The sequence below is a fragment of the Sorex araneus genome, chromosome 3 (genome assembly GCF_027595985.1).
Source record: "Sorex araneus isolate mSorAra2 chromosome 3, mSorAra2.pri, whole genome shotgun sequence".
Lineage (NCBI taxonomy): Eukaryota > Metazoa > Chordata > Mammalia > Eulipotyphla > Soricidae > Sorex > Sorex araneus.
The window spans coordinates 162,768,196-162,795,706 of NC_073304.1; the positions used below are offsets into that span (position 1 = coordinate 162,768,196).

Below are 27,511 nucleotides of genomic sequence, written 5' to 3' on the forward strand. Positions count from 1 at the left end.
AGGCAAGCTGCTGACCCGCTGCGCCATCATTGCTCCAGCTTTGATTCTTTTTCTTTTTTCCCCCAACGGCTAGGCGAAGACAGTGTAGCAAGAGGTCTAGTTCACCGGGGGTCGTTTCACGGTAACGTCTCTTCCAAAGTGCGGCAGTTTCTCGCCTACCTATTCCTGCGTGGTAAAGGACCAGCCAAGAGGCGGCAGGAAAAACCCAACTCCTTGGCAGGTTGGGGCCCTAGCACGGGGCCCCGCCCCTGGGCCCGCCGCTTCCGGGGGCGTGGCTAGAGGCAGGGGCGGGGCCGCGCGCCTGTAGCCCGGGACTTTAAGGTCACCCGGAAGGCGGTGGGATAGGCCCGGTCGGGACTGCGGGCGTGCGCGCTCCTCACCTCTAGCGTCCAGCGCGGGCGGCGCGCTCCGTGTCCCGCTCACCTGTGCGGATTGCGTCGTATCCGCTCGCCGCCGACCGCTGGCTATGGCTGCCGCGGTGGGCGCCCGGCTCCTCCGCGCCGCCTCCGGGGCCCTGGGCAGTGCCCGCCGTGCCCGGCTGCTGCTTGGCGGTCCGTGCGCGGGGCCCAACCGGACTCTGAGCCTGTCGGCTGGCGCGCGGAGCAGGTGAGTTCGGGGGTCGGGGGGTCCCTGCCGGCGCCCGCAGCTGGCCGCGAGCCCAGGGTCCTTGTCTGCCTTTCACGCCCTGAAGTTTCCTTCCTCAGCCTCCCCGGGAACCGGCGGGCAAGGTGACCCGGGACTCAGTCCCCTCCCAGTCCCGCCGGAGCCCGGCTCTGCTGCTGCCGCCGATCCTTCCTGCCTGGGACCGGACCTTTGCTCTGGCCGGAGTCTGCCTTGAACGACCTAACTTGCTCCCTGTTTGTGTTTTGGCTAGCCCTTTCCTTCCAGGTTTTTCGCCCGTAATTTTAGGAGGGCCAGGGCCCAGCGCTTTTTTGGCGATGCCCACTTAGACTTCACCCACGCCGGTCCCTTTTGACTTCTCCCCCCAGCCCGGTCCCAGTTTCCCGAAGCCAAAGTACTTGTGAGAGCCGGCGCAAGTGACAGGGAACGAACCCCGATTTTCCACAGGCAAAGCTTGCGCGCTACCTTTGAGCCCTCTTCCGGCGTGGTTTTACTTATTTATTTAGATTTGGGGGCCACAGGCAGTGTGCCGTGGACGTGGCCTGTGGGACCACATGGGGTGCCCCGGGTGGAATCTGGGTCAGCGGGGTGCAAGGCAAAAGTCCTAGCAGCTGTGCTGTCTCTCCAGCCTCTTAAGGCACACTTTGAAACTGGTCTTAGGCGCTTACTGACCCTCAGCTTCTATTACTCTTGGTTTCTTGGTTGGCAAATGCAGTTCGATGGGACTCAGGGTTGTCTGATCAATCATTTGGATAGTACAGGTTAGTAAGTGTTGGCTTGCACCCAGAAAATAGAGAGGACACTTGAGCAGCTGTAAAGGACTTCTAGTCCCAGACGAGTTGAGCAATTTATATTAAATGTTGAAAGAGGGCAGGAGTGGTGATAGTTCAACGGATAGGGCACTTGCTGTGCATACCACTAACTCAGGTTCAATCCCTGGCATGGCTATTGGTTCCCTGAGTACCTTTGGCAGGGATTCCTGAGCTCAGAACCAGGAGTAAGCCCCTGAGCCTCGCAGGGTGTGGCCCTAGCTGGAAGCAAGACCTAGAACATAGTTAAAAATTATGTGCCTCCTTTTCTACTTCTACATAAGATCCTCGAGTCACTGTCACTATTGTCATCGCGTTGCTCATCGATTTGCTTGAGTGCTTGAGGGGGCACCAGTAACGTCTCCATTGTGAGACTTGTTACTGTTTGGCATATCAAATATACCACGGGTAGCTTGCCACGCTCTGCCGTTTGGACGAGATTCTCTCTGTAGCTTGCCGGGCTCTCCGAGAGGGGCGGTGGAATCGAACCCGGGTGGGCTGCATGCAAGGCAAACGCCCTGCTGCTACCCCTGAAAGTATTGTGTGGGATTGACTTGAATTTCTCCTGGTCCCATTTTAAAATGGGTCCTTAATAACTTGGTGTTGCTTGAACTGAGAGAGAGAATGAAGAAGACAAGTCAGATTGATTTGTCCTTATTTCTCTTGCTCCCCCCTAGGTGCCTTGTTTTCATCTCTGGATGCATTCCTGAAAAAAATATTTCTCTTGGGACATACATTTCACTTATCTGTGTGACTAGTGTTTCCAGAAATGACGCATGTTGTTTTTTGATGGGAATTATCTCCCCCAAGTTTATCAAATGTAAATTTGGCTGTATCAAGTTTCTTGTCCCAGAGCACTGTCCTCCTATCTCCTCCTTTTTGCTTTCACCCTGGGTGGCAGATTTTTATTGGTGGCCATGTGCTTCCACAGACTTGGAACTATTTCTAGATTTCAACTCCATTATCGCTCTAGATTTAAATTCCCTTATAGCTCTGGCTCCTACTGGACAGAGCTGTTTAGAAAATGTAATTCTAACTTTGAAGTTAACCATTTAGATAAGCAAACATTTGACGGTGAAAGAACAAAAAACAGCTCTCATTCCAAAGTATGCTGACATCATTATTTTGTAGTGTGTAGTGATTTACATATATCACAGTTCTTTACAAAGTACTTTCACATACATCATTTTACTTGGTTGTTAAAGACAAATCCATGAGGTGGAGGTGGGTAGCTATGTTAGAATAAAATTTTCAGATTAAGTAGCTTTGGCAAAATGAGGATTGGCGCTCAGGTAGTTTTGGGGGCACCACAATAGTTTGTAAGTTTTAGCCTATATGCTAGTTAAATATCTCTGGCCATAAGGAGCCATAGAGCCCGATTGCACAAGACTCCACTGTGAAGAGAAAACCCAGCAGCGCTTCTCTCTGAGAGGCCTATTAAGAACTTGACCACAGCAAACCCTGATAGCTTCCTTGGAACTTCTGCTCTTGTTAAGCAGAATTAAATGCGTCGAGGGGAGATGACAAGACCATACTTATCATACTTGCAGTATCTATTTACTTAGCACTGCTGTGTGTGCACCCCTCCCCCAAAAAAGAAAAAGAACCAATAGTACGAATAATAATCTGATGTCAATTGTAGTCAAGAATTTTTTGTCAGTCTTTCATATACACACCTGAGTTTTATTCTGGTTACGTTTATGAAAAGTCCTGTCCTAGAAAGACTTGGTAAAGCCTACTTACTTTAGTCTGCCACAAGTTAGGGGTTTGTTTATATAGATCCCTTCTTAGGATTGTTCATTTGACAAGCTTGACCCTCACCAGCAAGCAGGTGCATTAATTGGTAAAGGTCAGAAAAAGGAGTTTGGTAGGTTTGCGTTATAATGTTAACATTCTTCAGCAAATTTTTTTGGGTCTTTGGTAATCTTTAAAATTCTCTTAGGATGGCCTGAAATTCAGTGTTCATCTGAGGAACATCATTTTCCTCATCTGAAAAATGTCTGACCTCTCAGAGGGTTTAACTTAACAAGGGCAGGCCTCCTCAGTTCACATGAGGGCCCAGAAAAGTTGTGGAGGTGGTGTGGGCTGAGTTCACAGTATGGACCCATGTCTAGATGCTCCTAAAGCCATCATGCTGCTGTCTCAGTGACAGCTCCCTGTCAGACACCTCCATGACAGGCGCTTGAGTTGTCTAGAGTGCTTCACAGCGCTTGTATAGTCCTTTAGGAACAGGAGCAGAGAACTTTGATCAGAAAGCTGTATGAGAGCAAAACAGACTTCATGAATGGCAGCAATTGCTTAATATCCCCACATGGCCATGACCATGATTTCAGGGAGTGTGGCTTCAAGTTAATCCTGATGACTTGATAATGATGCCCTTGCTATTTCCTATAGGGTGGGAATTTCCCTTCCTCTAGGAGGGGAGATGTGCTATTGATTTCTGGTGTCTTCTTCCGAGTTCAACTTTGGAGAGAAAAAAAAAAGGATTCTAAAAGAGAATGTTTGTGCATGCACACACAAACACTATTTGACTTCCCAAGTTCTTAAAACAATTCTTTCAAAGTACCTCTTGAAATGATTAAAAGTAATAAGGTCTGCTTCCTTTTCCAGCTCAGAAGATAAAGTAACTGTCCACTTTATAAACCGTGACGGTGAAACGTTAACAACCCAAGGAAAAGTTGGTGACTCCTTGCTGGATGTTGTGGTTGACAATAATTTAGATATTGATGGTTTTGGTGAGTATGGAAGATTCCTGAACATTTATAAGTGAACTATTGTAATAGCTTCAAACTGTTTTTTTCTTTTTCCAAAGAATTTTAACTGACAACATGCTAAGCAAAAAATTAAAATTCAGGATGTGCAAGTATGTTTCATTTATAAAGCATCATAGTAACATGAGCTTAATGAACTGTAATTAGATGTGCAAAGTTACATCTAATAAATCTCACATTTATTTATTTATTTATTTATTTATTTATTTATTTTTAATTCTTTTATTGATTCACCATGTGGAAAGTTACAAGGCTTTCAGGTTAAAGTCTCAGTTATACAATGCTCAAACACCCATCCCTTCACCAGTGCACATATTCCACCACCAAGAATCACGATATACCTCCCCCCTTCCCCCCACCTCCCCAGCCCCCCACCCCGCATGTGTAACTGGTAAATTTCACTTTACTTTCACATTACTTTGATTACATTCAATATTTCAACAAAAATTCACTATTATTGATTTGGAGTTTCTCCCCCCTAAAGTCGATCTGCTGAAAAGAAAGCATCTGGTAATTTGTTTTCCATTGCTGTAAATCTCACATTTAGAAAAAAACACAAACTATGTTATTTACTCCACAGGTACTTGTAACAATAAAGGATTTGAAACAACTAATTACCCAGCAATAGAGAACTGATATAGTTAAACTGTGCATTATTATACTGTTGTTAGAAGGAGTATTCATTAGGAGTATCAGTTATTATCTGTTGGTAGGTTGGAAACATGAAGGAGATTTTTTTTTTTTTTTTGCTCTTTTTGGGTCATACCCGGCGATGCACAGGGGTTACTTCTGGCTCTGCACTCAGGAATTATCCCTGGCGGTGCTCAGGGGACCTTATGAGATGCTGGGAATAGAACCCGGGTTGGCCGCGTGCAAGGCAAAAGCCCTACCTGCTGTGCTATCACTCCAGTCCTGAAGGAGATTTTCTTATAGAACTTTTTGATTTTTTTTTCTCTAAGTGAAAATAGGTTACCTATTTTCAAATGTATTTAGAGAAAAGATTAGACTAGATTCGGATTTTTCTTTTTTCTTTTTAGATCACACCCAGTGATGCACAGGGGTTACAGTTACTCCTGGTGGTGCTTGGGGGACCATATGGGATGCTGGGAATCGAACCTGGATTGGCTGAGTGCAAGGCAAACACCCTACCTGCTGTGCTATCGCTCCATGCCCAAATAGATGCAGTTTTAAGGAAAGATTGGTATTGCTTTTTGCCACAGGGATAGACTTAGAGTGTATTATGTTAAGTACATTTGAAGGATCAGGGTTGAAGAGAAACTACAGCAGGTATGGTACTCACCTTGCACACAGCTGACCTGGGTTTAATCCTGGCATCCTGAGTACCATTAGGAGTGGTTCCTGAGTGTAGAGCCAGGAGTAACTCCTGAGCATCACTAGGTATTGCCCAACAATACTACCCACTCTGGAAAAAAAAAACTTGAAGAATAAGACTTCCTGGATGATCTCATTGGTGAATCATCCAAGCTAAGGAATAGACAGTATTCACTGAAAACAGACCCATAGACGCTAATGACAGAACTGAGATTACCAAGGGGACAGGGCATAGGAAAGAAGGGTCTTGTGATCTGAGAGAGGCTGGCCTTTTGGTGATGGGTATGGTATGATGGTACACAGTGACTTAAATACCATGTTTTTAGTTGCTTTCAGTTTTTCCGATGACTCGAAAAAATATTGGAAGGAGTTGTTTCCAAATGTTCGATATTGGTTGTCTCCTTAAACCTCTTCATTCTACTCTTTTCTTTCCTTTTGCCCCTGAATGCTTGGAAGCGGCCCATCACTGTGTCTGCTGTGCTGTGCTAATTCACTTCTGCACTTAAGCCTAGTAACTGGGGTGATTGGTCCTCCTGTCATCAGTCACCTTGTCCCCTATCCCTGAGTACCTTCTTATTTTCCCAAGGATAAAAGACACAGTATTTGGTTCTCTTTCTCTCTCTCTCTCTCTCTCTCTCTTTCTTTCTTTCTTTCTTTCTTTCTTTCTTTCTTTCTTTCTTTCTTTCTTTCTTTCTTTCTTTCTTTCTTTCTTTCTTTCTCTCTCTCTCTCTCTCTTTCTTTCTTTCTTTCTTTCTTTCTTTCTTTCTTTCTTTCTTTCTTTCTTTCTTTCTTCCTTTCCTTTTTTAAATGTTTCTGTCTTGCAATACAAATACTGAAAGATTGTTGTGTGTATCTCTTTACCTACTTTTATTTATTTATTTATTTTGCTTTTTTGGTTCACAACCAGTGATACTCGCGTTACTCCTGGCTTTGCACTCAGGAATCACTCCTGGTGGTGCTTGGGGAATCATATGGGATGCTGGGAATCGAACCCGGGTCAACCGAGTGCAAGGCAAAAAACACCCTACCCGATGTGCTATCGCTCTAGCCCACATTATTTAGTTTTCTTTGCCCTTCCTCCCTTCTCATTTTCTCCTCATTCCTTCTTTTCTCCCCCATTTTGGAGGGGGTGGAGGCTGACCCACGCCTGGCAGTATTCAGGGATTACTCCTGGCTCTGTGCTCAGTGATCCTGCCCTGCAGTGTGTGGGGAACCCAGTACTGTGTGCTAAGCAAGTGCTTTCATCTCTGTACTATTCTTCAGCCTCTCTCTTTCTCTCTTCATTCTTTATCCGAACACTGGCCATACTGCTTTTTCCCAAGCACTGCATTGAATTCAACCCAAATTTCCACCTTTGGGACTTTCCATAAACTTGACATTTCTTTCTGCCTGAGTTATTTTCTCTCTCTGACCTGAAAATCCTGCAAGTGTTGTTTTTCATCTTTCTTGTCTCAATTTACATGCTACATTTTACATGGAGCTTTTCCCAATGTCCTAGTATAAAATAGCGTTTCTTATCCCTTTTTCTTGTTTAAAGCATCCAGGTCCTCTGTCATCTCATCCATTACCAGCTATTTCTTTGTTTCTGCTTCTCTCTGCCAGTAAACTTCATTGGAGAATAAACTGACTCTTATTTTATTCCAAGTTGTATATGGAGTGAAGTATGAATGAATCAAAAGGACAGTTGTAAATTTTGGATGCAATGCACATTTTTTTTAAACTTTATTGATTCACCGTGAGATATAGTTACAAGCTTTCATGTTGGAGTTTCAATCACACAATGATCAAACACCCATCCCTCCACCAGTGCACATTCCCCTCCCCAGTATCTCCCCACTTTTCCCACCCTTACACTGCCTCCATGGCAGACAATATTTTCCATACTTTCTACTTTTGGGTATTATGGTTTGCAATACAGATACTGAGAGGTTATCATGTTTGGTCCTTTATCTGCTTTCGGCACACATCTCCCATCCTGACCTATTCCTCCCGCCATCATTTTCTTAGTGATCCCTTCTCTATTCCAGCTGTCCTCTCCCTACCCGCTCATGAGGCAGGCTTCCAACTATGGAGCAATGTCCCTGACCCTTATATCGACTGTCCTTGGGTGTCGGTCTCATGTTATGTTATTTTATACTCCACAGATGAGGCAATGCACATTTTTAACATGTATTCAGGTCCTCTAGGTTTTTTTTCAGTTTATTACAGTATCAGTCACTAGGGGGCAGTTTCACCTCTCAGATTACTTTTATGCAGTTTAGTATCTGACATTTTCCTTCTGTGTAACCGAATTCTTTTATGTGTCTGTTTCAAGAGAAATTTCAAATCAAGAAATCTCGATAAGTTTTTTTCTATTGAATCACCATTGAATACAGTTACAAAGCTTTCTTGTTTGAGTTTTGATCATACAATGATCAAACATCCAACCCTTCACCAGTGCACATTTTTCACCACCAAAATCTCCAGTATTCTCGCCATCCCACCCCTTCCCTTGCTTATGTGGCAGACAATTTCCACAATCTTCTCTCTCTACTTTGATTACATTCAGTATTTCATTACCAGTCCCACCATTTGGAATTTTCCCGCCACCACTCAAACCTACCGAAAAGGCAATACTAGAGAATTTATTTTGTGTTGCGTTTTATGAATAGCATAAGATTTTGTGTGACTGCGAGAGTAGCACGTGCTCCTGGAATTCCAAAATTTTAGATAATTAGGGTCTGGAGAAATCTCTGCAGTGAGTCGCTTGGTTCCAAGATTCTTTTGTGTGTCTCTGGATCATGGCCGTTAAGGAGCTTAAATAGTAGCCAGAGGCAGTTTGTGGGCATCATCTCAGGGTCCCATTGGGGCAGGGGGGCGAGAGGGATCAGCCCGTCCTCTATCCCATGAGGCCTAGCGTTTGCCACTGCTCCCGCATTCCCAGGCTTCTCATTGGGTTCTGGAAGATGGTGGCAGCTGGGATTCCTGGGGGCAGGTGGAAGGACAGCACCTGCTCTCATCTGAAGTAGCCCGTGAAAGTGGCCTGGCGCAAAGTCCAGAGGTATCTCTGCAGCTCGGGTCTGAGATTCTTTTGTGTCAAGTTTCTTTTTTTTTTTTTTTTTGGTGTTTATTGACCACCCTTATTTTGTGATATTTTTATTTGGGTCATACCTGGTGGTACTCAGGTTTTATTCCTAACTTTGTACTCAGGGATCACCCCTCATGGGATTGATGGGACCATATGGGGTGCCAGGGATTGAACGCTGGTCAGCCATGTGCAAGGCAAGCATCCTACCTGCTGTACTAGCTCCCCAGATCCCGGTATGATATATTTCTGACATGAATTTTTACTTTGGAAAGTTAGATTTTATAATCACTTATATTTTTCACTTTTAATATATACTGTTCTCATATAGATGTCTTCTAAAGTTTTGTTTGGGAACGCTACAGTGCAACCTCTCCGCCCCTGCCCCCTCCTCCTCCATTCCCCCCACACCCAACACACACACACACACACACACACACACACACACACACAGCTGGAGAAATAGTCCATGGATTGTCACTGGCAGCCAGTCTCAGTCTGATCTCTGGTACTACATACAGTCCCCTGAGCACAGCAGAACTCACCCTCTCCTCTTTCCGCCAAAGAATCCCATTGTTTTGAGCTGCCAAGGCTGTGTTCATTGTAAGTTTTATGTTTCTTACTGCAACTAAACTGCTGTCCCTTAAGCTGGCCAATAGACACCTGTCATCTTTTTGCAGTATCTTGTCAACTGTGCATATGAAAATGAATTATTTTGAAAAAGAAGGTAAATGGGATACGATGCTATGGAGAAAGCCAAAAACTTGTCATGATATGTATTGTTATTAATTTAGGAGAAGGAACTCTGAGTTGCTAAGCAGGATACTAAGAAAATAAAAGCAGGACTAACACATGACATACCATCAGGTTTGTGAACATCTTTGTCTAGCAGACGTGGTGCCAGGGGCTCATTGCAGCTGGAACTGTAATCACTTTTAACTGCGCTTTTGCATGGAGTAGTTTATTGTTTGAAATGTAGATAATGGCGATCAAATATTTTACTTTATATGTTTTGAGAATATATTCAAACAAAAATGCAGATTTATAGATTCATAACAGTTTTTCCAAGCATTATTGTCTTCTTAAATATTTATATTATTCAAGAAATAATATAAAAGTGGGCTGGAGTGATAGCACAGCGGGTAGGGTGTTTGCCTTGCACGCGGCCGACCTGGGTTCGAATCCCAGCATCCCATATGGTCCCCTGAGCACCGCCAGGGGTAATTCCTGAGTGCATGAGCCAGGAATGACCCCTGTGCATTGCCGGGTGTGACCCAAAAAGCAAAAAAAAAAAAAAAAAGAAATAATATAAAAGTAACAAATACAGAGTCTTCAGTCAACTGACCAAAAGTATGGGTATACTGTTGTGTGTCACTCATCTCTGTGATTTCATTGAGAAAAATAGACTCTGTGGATTTTCTAAAGTTTAGATGACTTTATATTTACTTATAGGTATATGTTTATATATAAGCATTGTTATATATGTGCGTTTATGCATGTATGTGGGTGTATATATGGGTATGTACACATTTCCCTCATTAATTCACTTTTGTAATCAACTACTTATAAAGATACTTAAAAGCTGGACAGTTGCATGTATTGCTCTGGGATTCTATAAGCATGAATGATGTAATTTCTGTGTTTTCTTTTGGGGGTGGTTACCCCTGGTAGTGCTCAGGACTTCCTCCTAACTCTGAACCCAGAGATTACTCCTAATAGAACACAGTGACCGTGTGAGGTGCTAGGGGATTCAACCCTGTGTAGTTGAATCTTGTGTGGCCACAAGACAGGCGCTCTACCTGATGTTTTCTCTCTCTCTCTCTCTCCCAAGTAAAGGATAGAGTAGGGCCAGGGTAATAGCTCTGTGCTCAGGGGATCATGCTGTGCATATTCTGGGACCAAGGTCCACCCTTTTAGCCCCCTTGGGTACCACCAGTGTAGCTCTGCTTGCCCCCTGACCAGCACCACCAGCTGAGCAGTTCTGCATTGCTGGACCTCAGTGGTAAATCATGGGCCTGACTTGTCAAGTATTGTCAGAAGTGGCTTATGGGCCCCCAGACCACCTCTTCAGAGGCCCTTTTTCCCTTTCTCCCCCAAACAGTATGTATAGCTCAAATCTCCAAATATCTAGATACTAATGTTTACATATCTTTGGGGGTTTTGCAGGATCAATGATTTCTTCCAGTAAGTGCTGTCCCCAGGGCCTTGGCAGGCTTTGCTGTAGATTTTTCGCTGCAGTGATCTTTGGGCTACTGTACCACATGAACATTCTGTTTCTTGGGTTCACTGCTAGCTAGCCATCTTATACAGGCCAAGATTAGATTCTTTCTGGGTCTGAAAGTTTCCATAATCATTTTCATTTCTTTCTGGTACAAGGAATAAGAAAAACATAGTGATTGACAAGAAAGGTTGAAAGGGACCATACAATAATGGACGCTGGTGAACCTTGCACATTTATCTTGAGAACAAACATGGGACTCGAGTGTGTAGGAAGAGCTTCTCCTGTGGAAGCCCGAAGTGTCTGTCAAATACGCCACATTTGACAGATTCCTATTAGAATCCTTTCTTCAGCGCTGAGCTTGATGCCTAAGAGGTGGAAGCAACTGGTAGGGTTCCTGAGGGGAACAGTGGAAGTTCCGAGGTAAAAATAAAGCTTCAAGAGGTTTTAAAAAGAGGAAGTTTCCTAGGGAAGGGAAAGTTGAAAGCATGCAAGGAGCTGGAATGGGGGTGCTAACAGGAATCTGATGCACCACGTGGTACAGATGGAAGATCCTGCATTCTTCCAAGAGATTTATTGGCTTGGGGCTTTGCTCCAAGTTCTTAGGTCATTGAGACCATATAACATGCCCCCACAGCTTCCAGGGCCTCTGACATCACAGTTTTCTCTCCACAACTTGGGACGTTCTCGTTTTGACCCTCCTTGCTAGGAAGGGGTTTTCCTTAGCCCTCTGATTCTTAGCCTCTCTGCTCTCTCTCTCTCCCCATTCCCTGTGATGAAATCTCACGACTGTTTTCTTTATGTGGCTCACCCCACATGCACACACAGACACTGGTGACACCTCTCCCCAGGGACACAGGCCACTGTCCTGCTCAAGCCCTGGCATTGTTTCCCACAGACTGTTGATAAAGGAGATTCCATGTGTGTAAAGCCAGGAGTGAGCTAGGGTCTGGAGCTGGGCGAAGAAGTGGGGACGGACTGGGGTACATCACCTCCAGCCCCTGTCATTCCGAGGCAGCCCACTGCTAGTGACAGATGGTTATGAGAGTGTGACCCAACCTGAGTGGCAGGGAGCAGAGTGGGAATAGAGGAGCAGCAGGCTCTGGGAGGCCCACGGGCAACAGGGCTCGGCACCCACACCGGCCCTGGCCTCTGCAGTGCCCGCACCAGCCCGGCTCTGCACTCAGACTTTTTTTTTCTTTTCATCTGCCGTTAGGCATGACTGGTGGTCAGCGTTTGTTTTGGTAATGAACAAACATCTGAAGGGACATCAAGCTTTTTAAGAAGTTAAATTGCTTGAGATGTTTTGTAAGTCAATAATTAACTTACATGTAACACAAAAGGAGCTGGAGTTTCTTGTTGTTGTCCATGGTATCTAATGTTTGTTTCTTAGCGGGCTATTTCAGTTTGCACTTTGTCTGGATTTGATACTGAGATAAAAATCTGAAAGCAGTAGCCAGGCATTGGTCCAGTGGGGAGGGGCCTTGCATGTAGTTTACTGAGTTACTTACTGACTCCCCTGCCAGGAGTAAGTCCTGAGTATTACTGGGTGTGGGCCCCCAAACAAACTAATAAGCACAAAAATCAATTAAAAATCCGAACGAAGGGGCTGGAGAGTATAGCGGATAAGGCACTCCATCCTAAGCACCCATGTGGTTCCCCCATCACTACAAGGAATGGTTCCTGAGCATGACTGTGTGTGTCCCCCCAAAACAACAGAAAGTGAGGGCAGTGTGTGGATTGACTCCTAGTGGGCAAATCTGCTCAGTTCTGATTCTTGGTTGGGTCACAGAATGTTAGAGCCCCTAGGCCTTTAGCAATAATCTGCATCAGAGGATCCCTACTTTATCTGGTTGACTGCTCCCTATTTGGGGAAAAAAAGAAAGGTATCAGCTCTCTTACCGAAATTTACCTTGATTAAGTGACAACAGAAAGCACTGCTAGTTGTACTGAGACTTCTGCCACCCCTGTGAGGGTCACCCATTTGGGGAAATACTGGTCTGTACCAGCGTTGGCCCACAGAAGAAAAAAAACGCTGAGCACCACCAGGAGTGGTCCCTGAATGCAGAGCCGGGAGTTAGCCCCAAGCACTGCTGGCTGTGGCACCTTCCCACCCCACCCTCAAAGTGTTGAGACCCATGAGGTACCTTCATACAGCAGCTCGAACCCACTATCATATCTCGCTGTCATTTTCTACTTCCTGCAGGGACTTTGAAACTTGAGATACAGAGATTTAGGCAGCTGGTGTCCCTCTCTGAAGTCAAATACATTAGTTTTATGTTTCTTGCGTGAAATATGTTATGTTAATGTCACTGTCATCCTGTTGTTCATTGATTTATTCGAGCGGGCACCAGTAACGTCTCTATTATATTGAGCCCTGAGATTTTAGCAGCCTCTTCTTACTTGTCTTTCCCAGTGATTGGAGGCTCTTTCAGGGTCAGGGGAATGAGACCTATTGTTACTGTTTTTGGCATATTGAATATGCTATGGGTAGCTTGCCAGGCTGTGTCGTGCAGGTGGGATACTCTCGGTAGCTTGCCGGGCTCTCCGAGAGGTATGCATATATACTATGTTTTTTTGTTTTGTTTTGTTTTGTTTTTTTTTCTTTTTTTTTGATCACACCCGGCGATGCACAGGGGTTTCTTCCTGGCTCTGCACTCAGGAATTACCCCTGGCGGTGCGCAGGGGACCATATGGGATGCTGGGAATCGAACCCGGGTCGGCCGCGTGCAAGGCAAACGCCCTACCCACTGTGCTATTGCTCCAGCCCCAACTATGTTTTAGGATATGAATACACCATGGGAAGCTTGCAAGGCTCTCCTGTGAAGGCAGTAAACTCTTGGTAGTTTGTCAGGTTCTCCAAGAGGGAGAATAAGGCTATTATATGTCTTGGCTATTAAATAATACTGTATTACTATTAAATAATAGTGTCTTGGCTAACAAACAAGGCTATTACCAAGCTTTCTGGAACTTGGTCCTATAGTCTCTGGATGTTGACCGTTGGTGGGATTACACGGCGCCCAGCGCAGTTTGTGGGTGTGGCTGCCAAGCTACTGGAAAATGGGGGGTCTGGCTGGAGAAGGCCCAGTCCCAATCCGAGCACGCTTGGAGATCATGTTAATGTAAAAATAGAAAAGTTAGTTCATTGTTAAATAACTAATTGGTGCATATATAATATGATATGTTTCCACACATATCTATTTCAGTTCATTCGTGGTGAGAGGGCACAGATTGAACCCATAGCCTTATGCATACAAGGCAAGTAGTTTACCACTGATCAGTGTCTTTGGCTAAATTAAGAGGATTTAGATTAGTGAGTAGCAGGAACTAGTTGTCTTTTTTTAAAAAAAAAAATTATTGAATGACCATGAGATAGTTACAAGCTTTCATGTTTGGGTTACAATCACACAATGATCAAATACCCATCCCTCCACCAGTGCACATTCCCCACCACCAATATTCCTGGTATACACCCCCTTTCTCACCCTCCCCCTGCATCCATGGCAGACAATATTCCCCATTCTCTCTACTTTTGGGCATTATGGCTTGCAACACAGACACTGAGAGGTCATCATGTTTGGTCCATTATCTGCTTTCAGCACGCATCTCCCATCCCGACTGATTCCTCCAGCCCTCATTATCTTAGTGATCCCTTCTCTATTCCATCTGCCTTCTCTCCTCCGCTCATGAAGCAGGCTTCCAGCTATGGGGCAATCCCCCGGCCCTGGTATCTACTGTCCTTGGGTGTCAGCCTCAAATGATGTTATTCTGTATTCCACAAATGAGTGCAGTCCTTCTATGTCTGTCCCTCTCTTCATGACTCCTTTCACTTAGCATGATACTCTCCATGTCTATCCATTTACAAGCAAATTTCATGACCATCTCTTCTAACAGCTGCATAGAATTCCATTGTGTAGATGTACCAAAGTTTCTTAAACCAGTCATCTGTTTTAGGGCACTCGGTTGTTTCCAGATTTTGGCTATTGTAAACAGTGCTAAAATAAATATAGAGGTACAGATGTCATTTCTACTGTGATTTTTTGCATCCTCGGGATATATTCCCAGATATGGTATTGCAGGGTCATATGGAAGCTCAATTTCTAGTTTTTGAAGGACTGTCCATATTGTTTTCCAGAAAGGCTGGACCAGTCAGCATTCCCACCAACAGTGAAAGAGAGTCCCTTTCCCCCCCACATCCATGCCAGCACTGGTTGCTTTTGTTCTTTTGAATGTGTGCCAGTCTCTGTGGTGTGAGATGATTTCTCATTGTTTTGATTTGCATCTCCCTGATGACTAGCAATGTGGAGCATTTTTCCATGTGCCTGTTGGCCATTTGTATTTCTTTTTTGAGGAAACTTCTGTTCATTTCTTCTCCCCATTTTTTGATGGGGTTGGAAGTTTTTTTCTTATGCAATTCTACTAGTGTTTTGTATATCCTGGATATTAATCCCTTACCAGATGGGTATTGGGTAAATATTCTTTCCCATTCTGTGGGCTCTTTCTGTATTTTGGTCACTGTTTCTTTTGAAGTGCAGAAGCTTCTTAGTTTGATGTAGCCCCATTTGTTTATGTTTGCTTCCACTTGCACGGTCAGTGCTGTTTCGTCCTTAAGGATGCTTTTAGCTTCAATGTCATGGAGAGTTCTGCCTACATTTTCTTCTGTGCACCTTATAGATTCATGTCTGATATTGAGGTCTTTAATCCTTTTTTGCAGGTAGCTATCCTTGTTCCACTTCACATTTCTTGCTCCTTTGTCAAAGATTAAGTGGCCATAGATTTGGGGGTCTGTGACAGGATATTCAACTCTGTTCCATTGGTCTGCAGGGCTGTTTCTAGCCAATACCATGCTGTTTTCATTACTACTGCTTTGTAGTAGAGTTTGAAATTGGGGAAAGTGATGCCACCCATCTTCTTTTTCCCAAGGATTGCTTTAACTATTCGTGGGGGTTTATTTTTCCAAATGAATTTCAGGAGTGTTTTGTCTATTTCTTTAAAAAATGTCATGGGTATCCTGATAGGGACTGCATTAAATTCGTATAGTGCTATCCATGAACAGGGGATGTATCTTCATTTCCTAGTGTCCTCTTTCATTTCTTGAAGTAGTGTTTTGTAATTTTCCTTGTATAGGTCCTTCACCTCTTTGGTTAAGCTGATTCCAAGGTACCTGATTTAATGAGGTACTGTTGTGAACGGGATTGTTTTTTTAATTTCTCTTTCTTCTCTTTCATTATTTGTATATAAGAAAGCCATGGACTTTTGGGTGTTGATTTTTGTAGCCTACCACTTTACTATATCGACCTATTGTTTGTAGGAGCTTTTCTGTAGAGTCTTTAGGGTTTTCTAAGTATAATAGCATACTGTCTGTAAGTAGTGATAACTTGACCTCTTTCTTTCCTATCTGTATGCCCTTTATCTTTTCTTTGTCTAACTGCTATGGCCAGGACTTCCAGTACTATATTGAATAGGAGTGGCAAAAGCGGGCAACCTTGTCTTGTGCCCGATCTTAGAGGGAAGGCTTTTAGTTTTTCCCCATTGAGAATGATACTTGCTGAGGGCTTTTGGTAGATGGCATTGACTATATTGAGGAAAGTTCCTTTGATGCCCATTTTGCTGAGAGTTTTCGTCATAAATGGGTGTTGGATCTTGTCAAATGCTTTCTGTGCATCTATTGATATGATCATATGGTTTTTATTATTTCTATTATTGATATTATTTATTTTATTACAGTTATGTGGATTGACTTGTGAATATTAAACCATCCTTGCATCCCTGGGATGAATCCTACTTGGTCATGGTGTATGATCTTTTTGATGAGTCGTTGGATTCTACTTGTTAATATTTTGTTGAGGATCTTTGCATCTGTGTTTATCAGTATCAGGGATATCAGTTTGTAATTCTCTTTCTTTGTAGTTTCTTTGTTTTTGATATCACGGTGATATTTGCTTCATAGAAACTGTTTGGAAGTATTTTTGATACTTCAATTTCCTGGAAAAGCTTAAGGAGGATTGGGGTAAGTCCTCTTTAAAGTTTTGGAAGAATTCAGTAGTGAATCTATCTAGGCCAGGACTTTTGTGCTTGGGAAACTTTTTATTACTGTTTCAATTTCCTTGATGGTGATAGGTCTGTTCAGTTATTACAGGTCTTCTTGGTTCAGCCTTGGGAGGCTATAGGAATATAGGAATTTATCCATTTCCCCCAGGTTTTCGTGTTTTGTGGCAGAAAGATTCTCAAAGTAATCTCTGAGGATCCTTTGAATTTCTGTAATTTCTGTTGTAATGTCCCCCATTTCATTTCTGATTCGGTTTATTAAGGTTTTCTCTTTCCCTTTCTTTCAGATTGTTTTTGGGTTTCCATCTTGCTAATTTCTGCTCTGAGTTTTATTATTTCCTTCCTCCTGTTCGGATTGGGCTCCTTTTGTTGGTCATTCTCCAAGCTCTTAAGCTGTGAGGTTAGGTTACTTATGTGGCCTCGCTCCTCCTTCCTGAGGAATGCTTGTAGAGCTATAAACTTTCCTCTTAACACAGCTTTTGCTGTGTCCCATAAGTTTTGGTAACTCGTGTCCTCATTTTCGTTCATTTCTAGGAATCTTTTTATTTCATCTTTGATTTCCTTTCTAAGCCACTCGTTGTCCAATAGTGAGCTGTTTAATTTCCAGGTGTTTGATTTTTTTTTTCTATTTGTGTGTGTGATTTATTTCTAATTTCAGCGCATCGTGGTCTGAGAATATCGTTGATATAATCTCTATCTTCTTAATTTTATGGAGGTATGTTTTGTGGCTCAGCATGTGGTCTATCTTGGAGTATGTTCCATGCACACTTGTGAAGAATGTATATTCAGCTTTTTGAGGATGAAGTGTCCTGTACATATCTACTAAGTCCCTTTCTTCCATTTCTTCCCTTAAATGAAGTATGCCCTTACTAAGCTTGAGTCTGGTTGATCTATCAAGAGGTGATAAAGCGGTATTGCAGTCTCCCACTAGTATTGTGTTGCTATCAATGTCTTTCTTCAAGTCTGTGAGTAGTTGTTTTAAGTACTTTGCTGGTCCCTCATTAGGTGCATATATATTTAGTATTGTTAGTTCTTCCTGTTGTACAGATCCCTTTATCAGTAAGAAATGACCTGCACTGTCTCTTGTGACCTTCAGTTTGAAATCAATGTGGTCTGATACTAGGATAGCTACCCCAGCTTTTTTATGGGAGTTAGGAACTAGTTGTCTTAAATATTGGGAAACTTGGCTAGAGTCAGGACTCCGTTCTAACAGTGGCATCACTTTAGGTTATTCATTTAACTTCTTTTTTTTTTTTAATTTTTTTTTATTGAATCACCAAGTGGAGGGTTACATAGTTCTCAGGATTATGTCAGTTATACAATACTCAAACACCCTTCCCTTCACCAGTGCCCATCTTCCATCACCAACCCCCCCAGTATATCTGCCGCCCCCTCCCACCTCCCCAGTCCCCACCCTTGTAAGTGATCAATTTCACTTCGTTTACGCTTTATCTCGATTACATTCCATGTTTCAACACACAACTCACTACCGTTGCTGGGGTTTCCCCCAAAAAAGAAAAAGACAGTCCTATTGCCCAGAAAGCATTTGATAGTTCTCCATTGCTAAGAATATAGAGATATTAAGTCCCGCTGTTTGTTACATAACTTTTCTTTTTCCCCCTTGCCCTGCGCCACCGAGTTCATGCCTGTTTAGTAATCGCCACGCTGTCTGAAAAAGGGAAAAAAAACCGAAAAGGATGGTTATTTCCCGTCATCAGCCGGCGTGGGGCTCTGGCTTAGTTGATAGTCTAGTAGAGTGTCTGCAAGCAGTTTCTGGAACCAAAGGTCTTGCGCTGGTATCGGCTCCGGCTTGAGATTCCACCAGCATCCCGCTGTTCCATGTACATAATTTTTCCCCTTATATCCCATTCCGATGCCACCAGGTCTGTTTGCTTAATGGACATCACACTATGGTTGACGCCACGCCGCGTTTCTTCCCGAGAAAGAAGGATATTTCTTCTCAGCCGGCGTAGGGATATAGCTTAGTTCAGTCTAGAGAGATGGCTGCCATTTTGATTGCCTTCAATATTTCAGCAAAAGTCTTACTTTTCTTGTTAGGATCTCCCACAAAAGTCTGACCCAATAAGAAGGAACCATTACATATTGCTGATGCTGAGATGACATTAGGCCGCGCGGTTTTGGGTTTCTGTATAAAGTCTAGGGAAAGTACAACCAGAAATAACATCACTACAAACTTTTACCCCTTTTATGGTGCTCATAAGATGGAGAAACCTAGAGAGAGGTTCGGCGTCTCCATTTTGCGCTCAGAAAGCCATGGACCCTGCGCTGTGCTCGGGAGGAAGGGATTGAGAGAGAGAGGTTAAAAGAATTGGGGAATGCCCGGTTTCCACTCTCGCAGCCCGCCGTGGGGTCTCCGATCCCGTGCCGGAATTAGTTCAGTGGGCTGCTTGGAGTCCAAGGGCGCGCTTTTGGGTTCTTCCATCATATTCGATCCGCAGCATGGCCAAAAGGGCTATTCATTTAACTTCTTAAGGTTGAAGTTTTGTTTATAAAGAGCCATGACTTATTCTAAGATTGGTTTTCATTCCTAAGTAATATTAGCAACACTTGTATAGTGCTTACTGTCTCCCAGTCATCATTGAAGGTACATGTGAAGGACACACTCATACAAGTTTTTTGGAGGGGACCTGAGTGGGTGTCCTGCCTAGCAGGGATTACTCCCAGCTCAGGGCTTGGGGACCATTCCTGTTTGTGACAAGGGACCATACAGTGTTGGGAATTGAAATTGGATCTCTCATTTCAGTAATGACTGAAAAGCAGTGGGTCAGGACAAATCCATTTCTTTTTCTATATAAAGCCAGTGGGATTGTTCTGTTGTTTTAGTGTTAGGGATTCAAACCTTAGCCTCATGTACAAGGTATTTTCTCCAGAAAATGCAGTGTAATTTTATTTTATTTTATTTTATTTTTTATTTTTGCTTTTTGGGTCCCACCCAGTGATGCTCAGGGGTACTCCTGGCTTTGCACTCAGGAATTACTCCTGGCAGTGCTTGGGGCACCATATGGGATGCTGGAGATCGAACCCGGGTCGGCTGCGTGCAAGGCAAACGCCCTACCCGCTGTGCTATCGCTCCGGCCCCTGCAGTGTAATTTTAAAGTGACTTATGTTATTCTCTCTTGGACAAGGGGAGATTGAGAGGGCAAATACTCATTTTAATTAGGTGCAGGTCTGAGTGCTTTCAGCTGTCTCTTTCCATACACCATAAGACTTTGTAAGTTAAGTTGAGCACTTGAAGAGAAGAATAGCTTCATAGCTATTGTATATGTTGTTGCTGTACACGTTTTATAATGCTTCCTTTCATTTATTAGGAGCCTGCCCAGCATCACCTGGGTGTGCTCACCTGTTTGTGTAGGCCTGATGTACAGTAGTTGGTCTGCCGGGAAATGCTGGGGGCCACAGGGCCACACTCAGTGGTACTGGGCGGTGTGTGGTTTGAACTTGAGGCTTTGTACTTTGTACCCAGTCAGCTCATTTTGCTGTGTTATGTATTTTGGCTCATTGACTTGTAAGCACTTGGGGTATTGGAATTGTGTCTAGATGTTTTCTTTCACAGCATTTAGCCCCACACCATATTGGGGTAAGATATGAATGTGATTCCCAACCCTATGTGGCAGGCGCTTCTCCCTAATTATTCAGAAATAAAACCCTATGATTTATGTATACTAATGCTGATTCAAAAATTTAGAAGTCATTGGATGATGTCGAATGTAGAGGAGCGTGTATTCAATGTTTGTTACTTTTGTAGGTGCTTGTGAAGGAACTCTGGCATGTTCTACCTGTCACCTTGTCTTTGAAAAGCACATCTATGAGAAGTTGGATGCAATCACGGATGAGGAGAATGACATGCTTGATCTGGCATATGGACTGACAGATAAGTAAGATTTTAGGGTCATTTCACTTGTACAGGGAATCTGAGAAGAGTACGTTCTGTTAGTTCATGTCTGAGATAAGCCCTTTGCATGTACTTATGCTCCGAGCCTGCAGCTAACACTTAGATGTTTGAATACCAAAATGTGAAGCACCATTAAGAATATTTTCATTGTTCTAAGTTTCATCCTTAGGAAAAGTTCCTCTTTCAAAAAATTAAAAACAATTAAGGAGTTATTGGATTCTAATACAATCTTCTAATTTATAAAGGTCCATTTTTATTCCAGAAATTACTATTTATCAAAACTTCATGAGTTAGACTTAAATTTAAGACTTTTTAAAAAATTTTTTTGCTTTTTGATCCCACCTGGTGATGCACAGGGGTTACTCTTGGCTCATTACTCTTGGCAGTGCTCAGGGGACCATATGGGATACTGGAAATTGAACCCAGGTTGGCCCATGCAAAACAAATGCTCTACCCACTGTGCTATTGCTCCAGCCCCAAATATAATACTTTTTATGATGTTCCTGAAAAATAGTTTGATAATTGAATGAAATATATTGGAAAAATTAACCTAGTTCATAGAATAGGTTTTTGAGAAATTTAATATATAATAATTTTGTTTAATGAATTATAAGTGTATTAGGTCAGCTTATTTTTGTTATTAGTAGGTAGAACTACTCATTAAAGTGATAACATTTCTGTTAGCCAGTGACATCATATCAAGACCTATACCATATATAAAGTCTATAAGGTCACCAAGGTCAGATGGTCAGAAGGTGTCAGAAGGAGGAGAGAGAAGACTTACGAGATAGGGAACAATGACACAGAAAGAAAACAGAGTACTTAAAGTAAGAGCACAATGCCAGGGTTAGAAGTAGACTGGAGGGGCTGGAGTGATAGCACAGCGGGTAGGGCGTTTGCCTTGCACGCGGCCAACCCGGGTTCGAATCCCAGCATCCCATATGGTCCCCTGAGCACCGCCAGGGGTGATTCCTGAGTGCATGAGCCAGGAGTGACCCCTGTGCATCGCCGGGTGTGACCCAAAAAGCAAAAAAAAAAAAAAAGAAGTAGACTGGAGACTGAAGAAGAATGCAAGGCAGCAGACTAGAGACCAAGAGACCAGAGGAGAGACTAAAGAGATGAGAGTCAGAGACTAGAGAGAAAGATGCAAAGAGCACAGCAGCACACATAGAAGCAGAGCACAAAGGAAAAAGATAGAAAGAGAGCACAGCAACAAAGAGAAGAAAATAAGAAGACGAGGAAGAAGTCTGAGACTTTAGAGACTTTGAGGTCCGTGAGGAGACTAGGATGATGGAACTCTGATGACTGAGACTGCGCCATGAAGGGAGAGATTGGAGGACGCCAGGGGGTCTGCCCATAACTCATCCTTCGCCCGTCATCCGGGAAGAGCCTGGGAGGCCGCTCCTGGTCCACCAAATGCCGCCTTCCCATCCTGCCTGTGCTCAGCCAGCATGTGCGCCTGCATTCGCAAAGGCCCACCGTTATTATTTCTTATGTATTGTTTCTTATCGCCGGAGGGATAGCACAGCGGGTAGGGCATTAGACTTGCACGTGGCCAACCCAGAGTTGATTCCTCCATCCCTCTCGGAGAGCCCGGCCAGCTACTGAGAGTATCCTGCCCACACGGCACAGCCTGGCATGCTACCCGTGGCATATTCGATATGCCAAAAAAACAGTAACTACAAGTCTTACAATGGAGATGTTACTGGTGCCTGCTTGAGCAAATTGAACAACAGGATGACAGTGATACAGCGATACCATATATAAAGGATACTGTCTAGTGTTGAAGTAAGGGAAGGGAGTTAGTTGATTTACTGTTTCAAGAGACAAGGCATTGAAGCCTTCATTAAGCTTGTATTAGGTGTTTGTTTTGGGGTCATACCTGGTGATGCTCAGGACTTACTCCTGGCTCTGTGCTCAGTAATTACTCCTGGTGGTGTTCCAGGGAGCCCTCTGGGATGTCCAAGATTGAACCCTGGTTGGCAGTGTGTAAGGCAATTGTTTTACCCTCTGTAATATCCTGGCCCTGTATTTCATGTTTAATTTGGTGATGATAATGAGAAATATATTTGAAAATTAATAGCATTAAGAAAAGCAACCTACTTTCTGGTTTTTTTTTTAATCACCATGGAATACAGTTAAAAAGCTTTCATATTTGAGCTTCAGCCATACAATGATCAACCACCCACCTCTCCACCAGTGCACATTTTCCACCACCAATGTCCCCAGTATCTCCCCACCCCGTCTCAGTCCTCACCTAGCCTCTATGGCAGACAATTTTCCCCATACTCTCTCTCTACTTTTGGGCATTATAATTTGCTTGAATTTTCCCATCACCATTTAAGCCTGCCTGCCAGAGGCAGACACTAGATAATTTATTTTCTTTTGCTATTTTTAATACCACGAGAGGTGGCGCAGCCACTTTTGTGGCCGTGGGTTTCTGGAATTCTAAAATTGTAAATGATTGGGGTCCACAGACATCTCTGTAGGGTGCTAGTCCATTTTGGCATTCAATTGGGCATCTCTGGACCAGGGCTGTTGGTGTGCTGAGATGGTGCCCGGAGGCAGATTATGGGCATTACAGCCAGGACCCCAAAGGGGCGCAACCTTATTTCTTATGAATACGTAACTGCAACCACCTTTACTTTTATTGTATTGAATACATACTTTTATGTCTAATTGCCCTGTTTTGTCTCTTGGGCCATCGTGGTGTCAGTGGCTGTTCCTGGCCTGTTGCTCTGAGGTTGCTCCCAGCAGTGCCCAGGGCACCATGTGAGGCCAGGCTTCAAGTCTAAGCTCCCTGCATGCAAAGCACGTACTCCAGCCTTTTGAGCCGTCTCTATGGCCCTGCTGTTGCTTCCAATTTTTTTTTCAGCCCTTGAACTTATCTTATGTGAGAGTCATCAAGAACTAGAGGTGTTTGGTCAATAATCACTTCTTTTGTAGTCCATTTTCCTCTTGGTGAAGGTAAGACTTATCCAGAAAGAGGAACTGAGGGCATTGTTATCTTTCTAGCTTCCAGAGCAAAGCAGGTTCTGGTTGTCATGACCCCACTCACACTTCCATCTTTAGGTGCCATGTTTCTTATCTCTGCTTCCCCCCAATCCCAAAGAACAGACTTGGTGATGTGTTCATTTGGTTCTGAGAATTGTCTGTTTCCATGAGTGGTAAATCATAGTTGTTTGCCCTTTCATTTAGAGAAAATGTAGAGATGTTTGCAACATTACATTCTTAGGTAAAGAGCATCCAAGGAAGGAGACAGCTGCCATTAGGAGAGTCTTGAGAATGTAAAAAGACTTTAAAATGTTCTTTGAAGCTGTTTTATTGCTTCAAGAATTCAGATTCTCTTCCACCTCCATCCCTGCTCCCACCCCTTGGGGTGGGACTCCCAAGTGGTGCTGAGGGGCTCCAGGGGCCAGGAGCGCTTCCCTGCAGTTCTCTGCCACCAGACTGGTGGTCTCATGCTGGGACCCACGGATGCAGTGCCACTTGTTTCCTGTGGTATTGGGAGGCCACATGGTACCAGGGATTTAATCCATGCATGTAAGGCATGTGCCCATGTCTCTGTACCATGTCCCAGTCCAGTATTCAGGGGTTTGATTTCAACAGTGTACCTGGAATTTTGGAGGGCCACACATAGAGGTGCTCAGGGCTTCCTCCTGGCTCTATGTGCCCAGGGATCACTCCTCGAGGGGCTCAGGGTACTATATGGGTGCCAGGGACCAAACCCAGATTGGCCATGTACAGCCCTATCAGCTGAACTATCTCTCTGGCCCCCCACAGAATCAGAGGACAGATAGCGTGAATAGCTTGTTATAGCTATTTTATATTTTAAATATTTTAAAAACACTTTTTAAAAGTGGCTTGTTATATTTTAAGTATATAAAATATTTGTGCTTTATTTTCTTAAACATACATAGAATATTTGTACAGATTTTTTTCTCTGGGGAAAGGTTTTTACAGGTAATACTTATAAAATACTCAGAATGAAAATCATTTTCTTTTTTTTTTTTTTTTTGGCTTTTTTGGGTCACACCTGGCAATGCACAGGGGCCACTCCTGGCTTTGCACTCAGGAATTACCCCTGGCGGTGCTCAGGGGACCATATGGGATGCTGGGAATCGAACCCGGGTCGGCCGCGTGCAAGGCAAACACCCTACCCGCTGTGCTATCACTCCAGCTCCTGAAAATCATTTTCAAAGTTAGTATTTGCTTATAAGTTCCTATCTCTGAGTTACTGTCTCATTCCAAAATAAAGAAAAAGGAGATTTATTTAGTTTATACAATTCAAGTGTTGTGTAAGTGTCTTTAATTTGAAAGATGCCAGATCTTTTGCTTTTTATAGATGGACTAAACCTTGGTTGGTGATGGGTGGATGGTACCATCTACGACATTGAGAGTACTGGTTACTTGTCCTTTATCCCCAGAGCAGAGGAATCTCTTGCTTTTCATTGTAACTCCAGTGTCTCACTGTAGGATGTCACTAAGTACTTGTGAAATTTATGTTGATCAACTTTGGAAATTTTCTGTGAATCTGTTTTTCATGATTGGTATTGCTCTCAGCTTCCAATACAGGAGATCTGGGTCTGATCCCTAGAACTGGAGGGGGTAAAAAAGAGACCTCAGTGCCTTCATAGGTGTTCAGAGTTGTCTTTGGAAGGTGACCTGGCTGTTTTCTCACCCATTTCTCTCCTGCTTTTATTTGCCGTGCATAGAAGTCAGGCAAAAAACCTGCACGTCTCACATGTGACTTCAATCCTGTTACCTGTACCCAAGAGCCTTTCTCCTTATGTCTCATTACGTGTTAACGAGGCCCATCCTTGAAAGTCTGTTGTAAATACCCCTGGCCAGAGTGTGTGTGTGTGTGTGTGTGTGTGTGTGTGTGTGTGTGTGTGTGTGTGTGTGTGTGTGTGTGTGTTTCAGACCCTTGGATGCTTTTTTTAAGTGGCCTGTGTCAGAATCTCACATGTTAGGTACCTGGCCATGTCTCAGAGTTCACTTCTCACTACTGATATTAGCAACTAATCCTTGTAGCCATTCTGAGGAAGCTGCTTATTAGCCATCTGTAGTATGAGGTCAGGAGGTGAGCATTTGGTGGGATTCAGAAACTTGCCTGTGAACATGCCATGTTCAGTCCTGAGTTCTGAAGCAGACGTCTGTTTGACTCCACTCCCAGTGCCCCGTACCACACAAAAGGGGTTCAGAAGGATTGAAGTGAGTTGCTCTTCCTTTTATGTCAGCCCGCAAACATACAGTGTGAAGCCTTTAGACCCTCAAGTAGTCTTGATAAACATGTTATTGACACCCTGACTGCATATTACACCCAATAATACCGTTTAATTGCTTTTTGTTTTTTGTTTTTTTCTTTTTGGGTCACACCTGGCGATGGTCAGGGGTTACTCCTGGCTCTGCACTCAGGAATTACCCCTGGCAGTGCTCAGGGGACCATATGGGATGCTGGGAATCGAACCCGGGTTGGCCACATGCAAGGCAAATGCCCTACCTGCTGTGCTATCACTCTAGCCCCCAATAACACAGTTTAATTGCAGGATGACTCAAAAGAGGAAAACACTCTTGACTATTATGTGGCATAAAATGTAGCACTTCACATAATTCATGAATATTGAGTTATGTAGACTTACCTAGACAGGGATTATCACTGTTAATAAAGAAAAATAAAAAGAGAATAAAGTTGATGGTCATCTCCCAGGAATGACTCAGTTGTACTGTCTCAGTCACCCCTTTCACCAAAAAGCAGCTGTTCTGATGAAATCCCATAGTAGAAAATAGGAACTAAGACTAAAATGAAGGTTTTTCACACCAGATTTTTTTTTTGTGTTACCATTTTTTTATCCTCTAGTTAAGAGTTGGTTGTATTATTTTCATGTAAGAACATTTCAAAGAGAGATAAATACCTCACTGCTTTGTAAGAAAATGCCCTAAAACACTGCATTGTCTTGTGAATTTATGTACTTCAAACTGAACCTTCCTCTCCACCCTTTTTTTAGATCCCGATTGGGCTGCCAGATCTGTTTGACGAAGTCTATGGACAATATGACAGTTCGGGTACCTGAAGTTGTGGCCGATGCGAGACTGTCGATTGATCTAGGCAAGAAATCCTAAGCCAAACTGAAGATGTTTTTTCAAGAAATCAGCCTATTTTTATAATTATTGTTTTTAATGTTAATGAGATCCTGGAGAAATGGGTTTTATTATATCCAGCTTTATTACTTTAATTCACTTTGTATAACGGCTTAATTTTACAGTTTTGAAAGTGCAATCTTTATTTTTGGTTCAATTATAAAAATCTTATCAAATATCAGAAAATAGTCTAATAAAATGTCAAGATATTTTACCTCATTTAGAGACTTCAGAAGACTATTTTCACATAATTCTTAACCCTGCTTGTTTATAAGAGAAGTTTTGAAAAGGTTTTGTTACCACTGCTGCATGTAAGTGAAGGTAGAGATCTAAAATGACTTATCCAGAGCCATACACCAAATCTGCCTCTTCTTACCGCTAGTTTCATATTTCAGATTGAAACTGGAAGAATCATGAATATCTAGCTATAGCACATAGTAAATGTTCTAAAGTAATTAAACTTAATTGCGCTGTTAAACTGCTTCATTCCAAAGGTAGTTATTGTCTTATGAATAAATACTCGAAATTTTTGATTCCGTCAAAGGTATATAACTCTGAGTGGAGGCACTGAAGTACCATTAGAGAAATTTAATC

At 43.2% G+C, this 27,511-nt stretch overlaps 1 protein-coding gene across 1 annotated transcript; it reads left to right on the plus strand.

Annotated features, from left to right (window-relative positions):
• The first annotated feature begins 282 nt into the window (after positions 1–282).
• LOC101547971 (adrenodoxin) lies at positions 283–27,447 on the plus strand. Its single transcript, XM_004614139.3, has 4 exons — positions 283–606; positions 4,041–4,165; positions 20,630–20,759; positions 26,785–27,447. Exons 1-4 carry the CDS (start codon positions 467–469, stop codon positions 26,897–26,899), a joined length of 510 nt encoding a protein of 169 aa, XP_004614196.2. The 5' UTR covers positions 283–466; the 3' UTR covers positions 26,900–27,447.
• The last annotated feature ends 64 nt before the right edge of the window (positions 27,448–27,511 follow it).

Coding starts and splice junctions, on each gene's coding strand:
- LOC101547971 (XM_004614139.3), top strand. CDS start 467: ATGGCTGCCGCGGTGGGCGCCCGGCTCCTCCGCGCCGCCTCCGGGGCC. Junction 4,166..20,629: donor TTTAGATATTGATGGTTTTG/GTGAGTATGGAA, acceptor TTACTTTTGTAG/GTGCTTGTGAAGGAACTCTG. Junction 20,760..26,784: donor GCATATGGACTGACAGATAA/GTAAGATTTTAG, acceptor CCCTTTTTTTAG/ATCCCGATTGGGCTGCCAGA.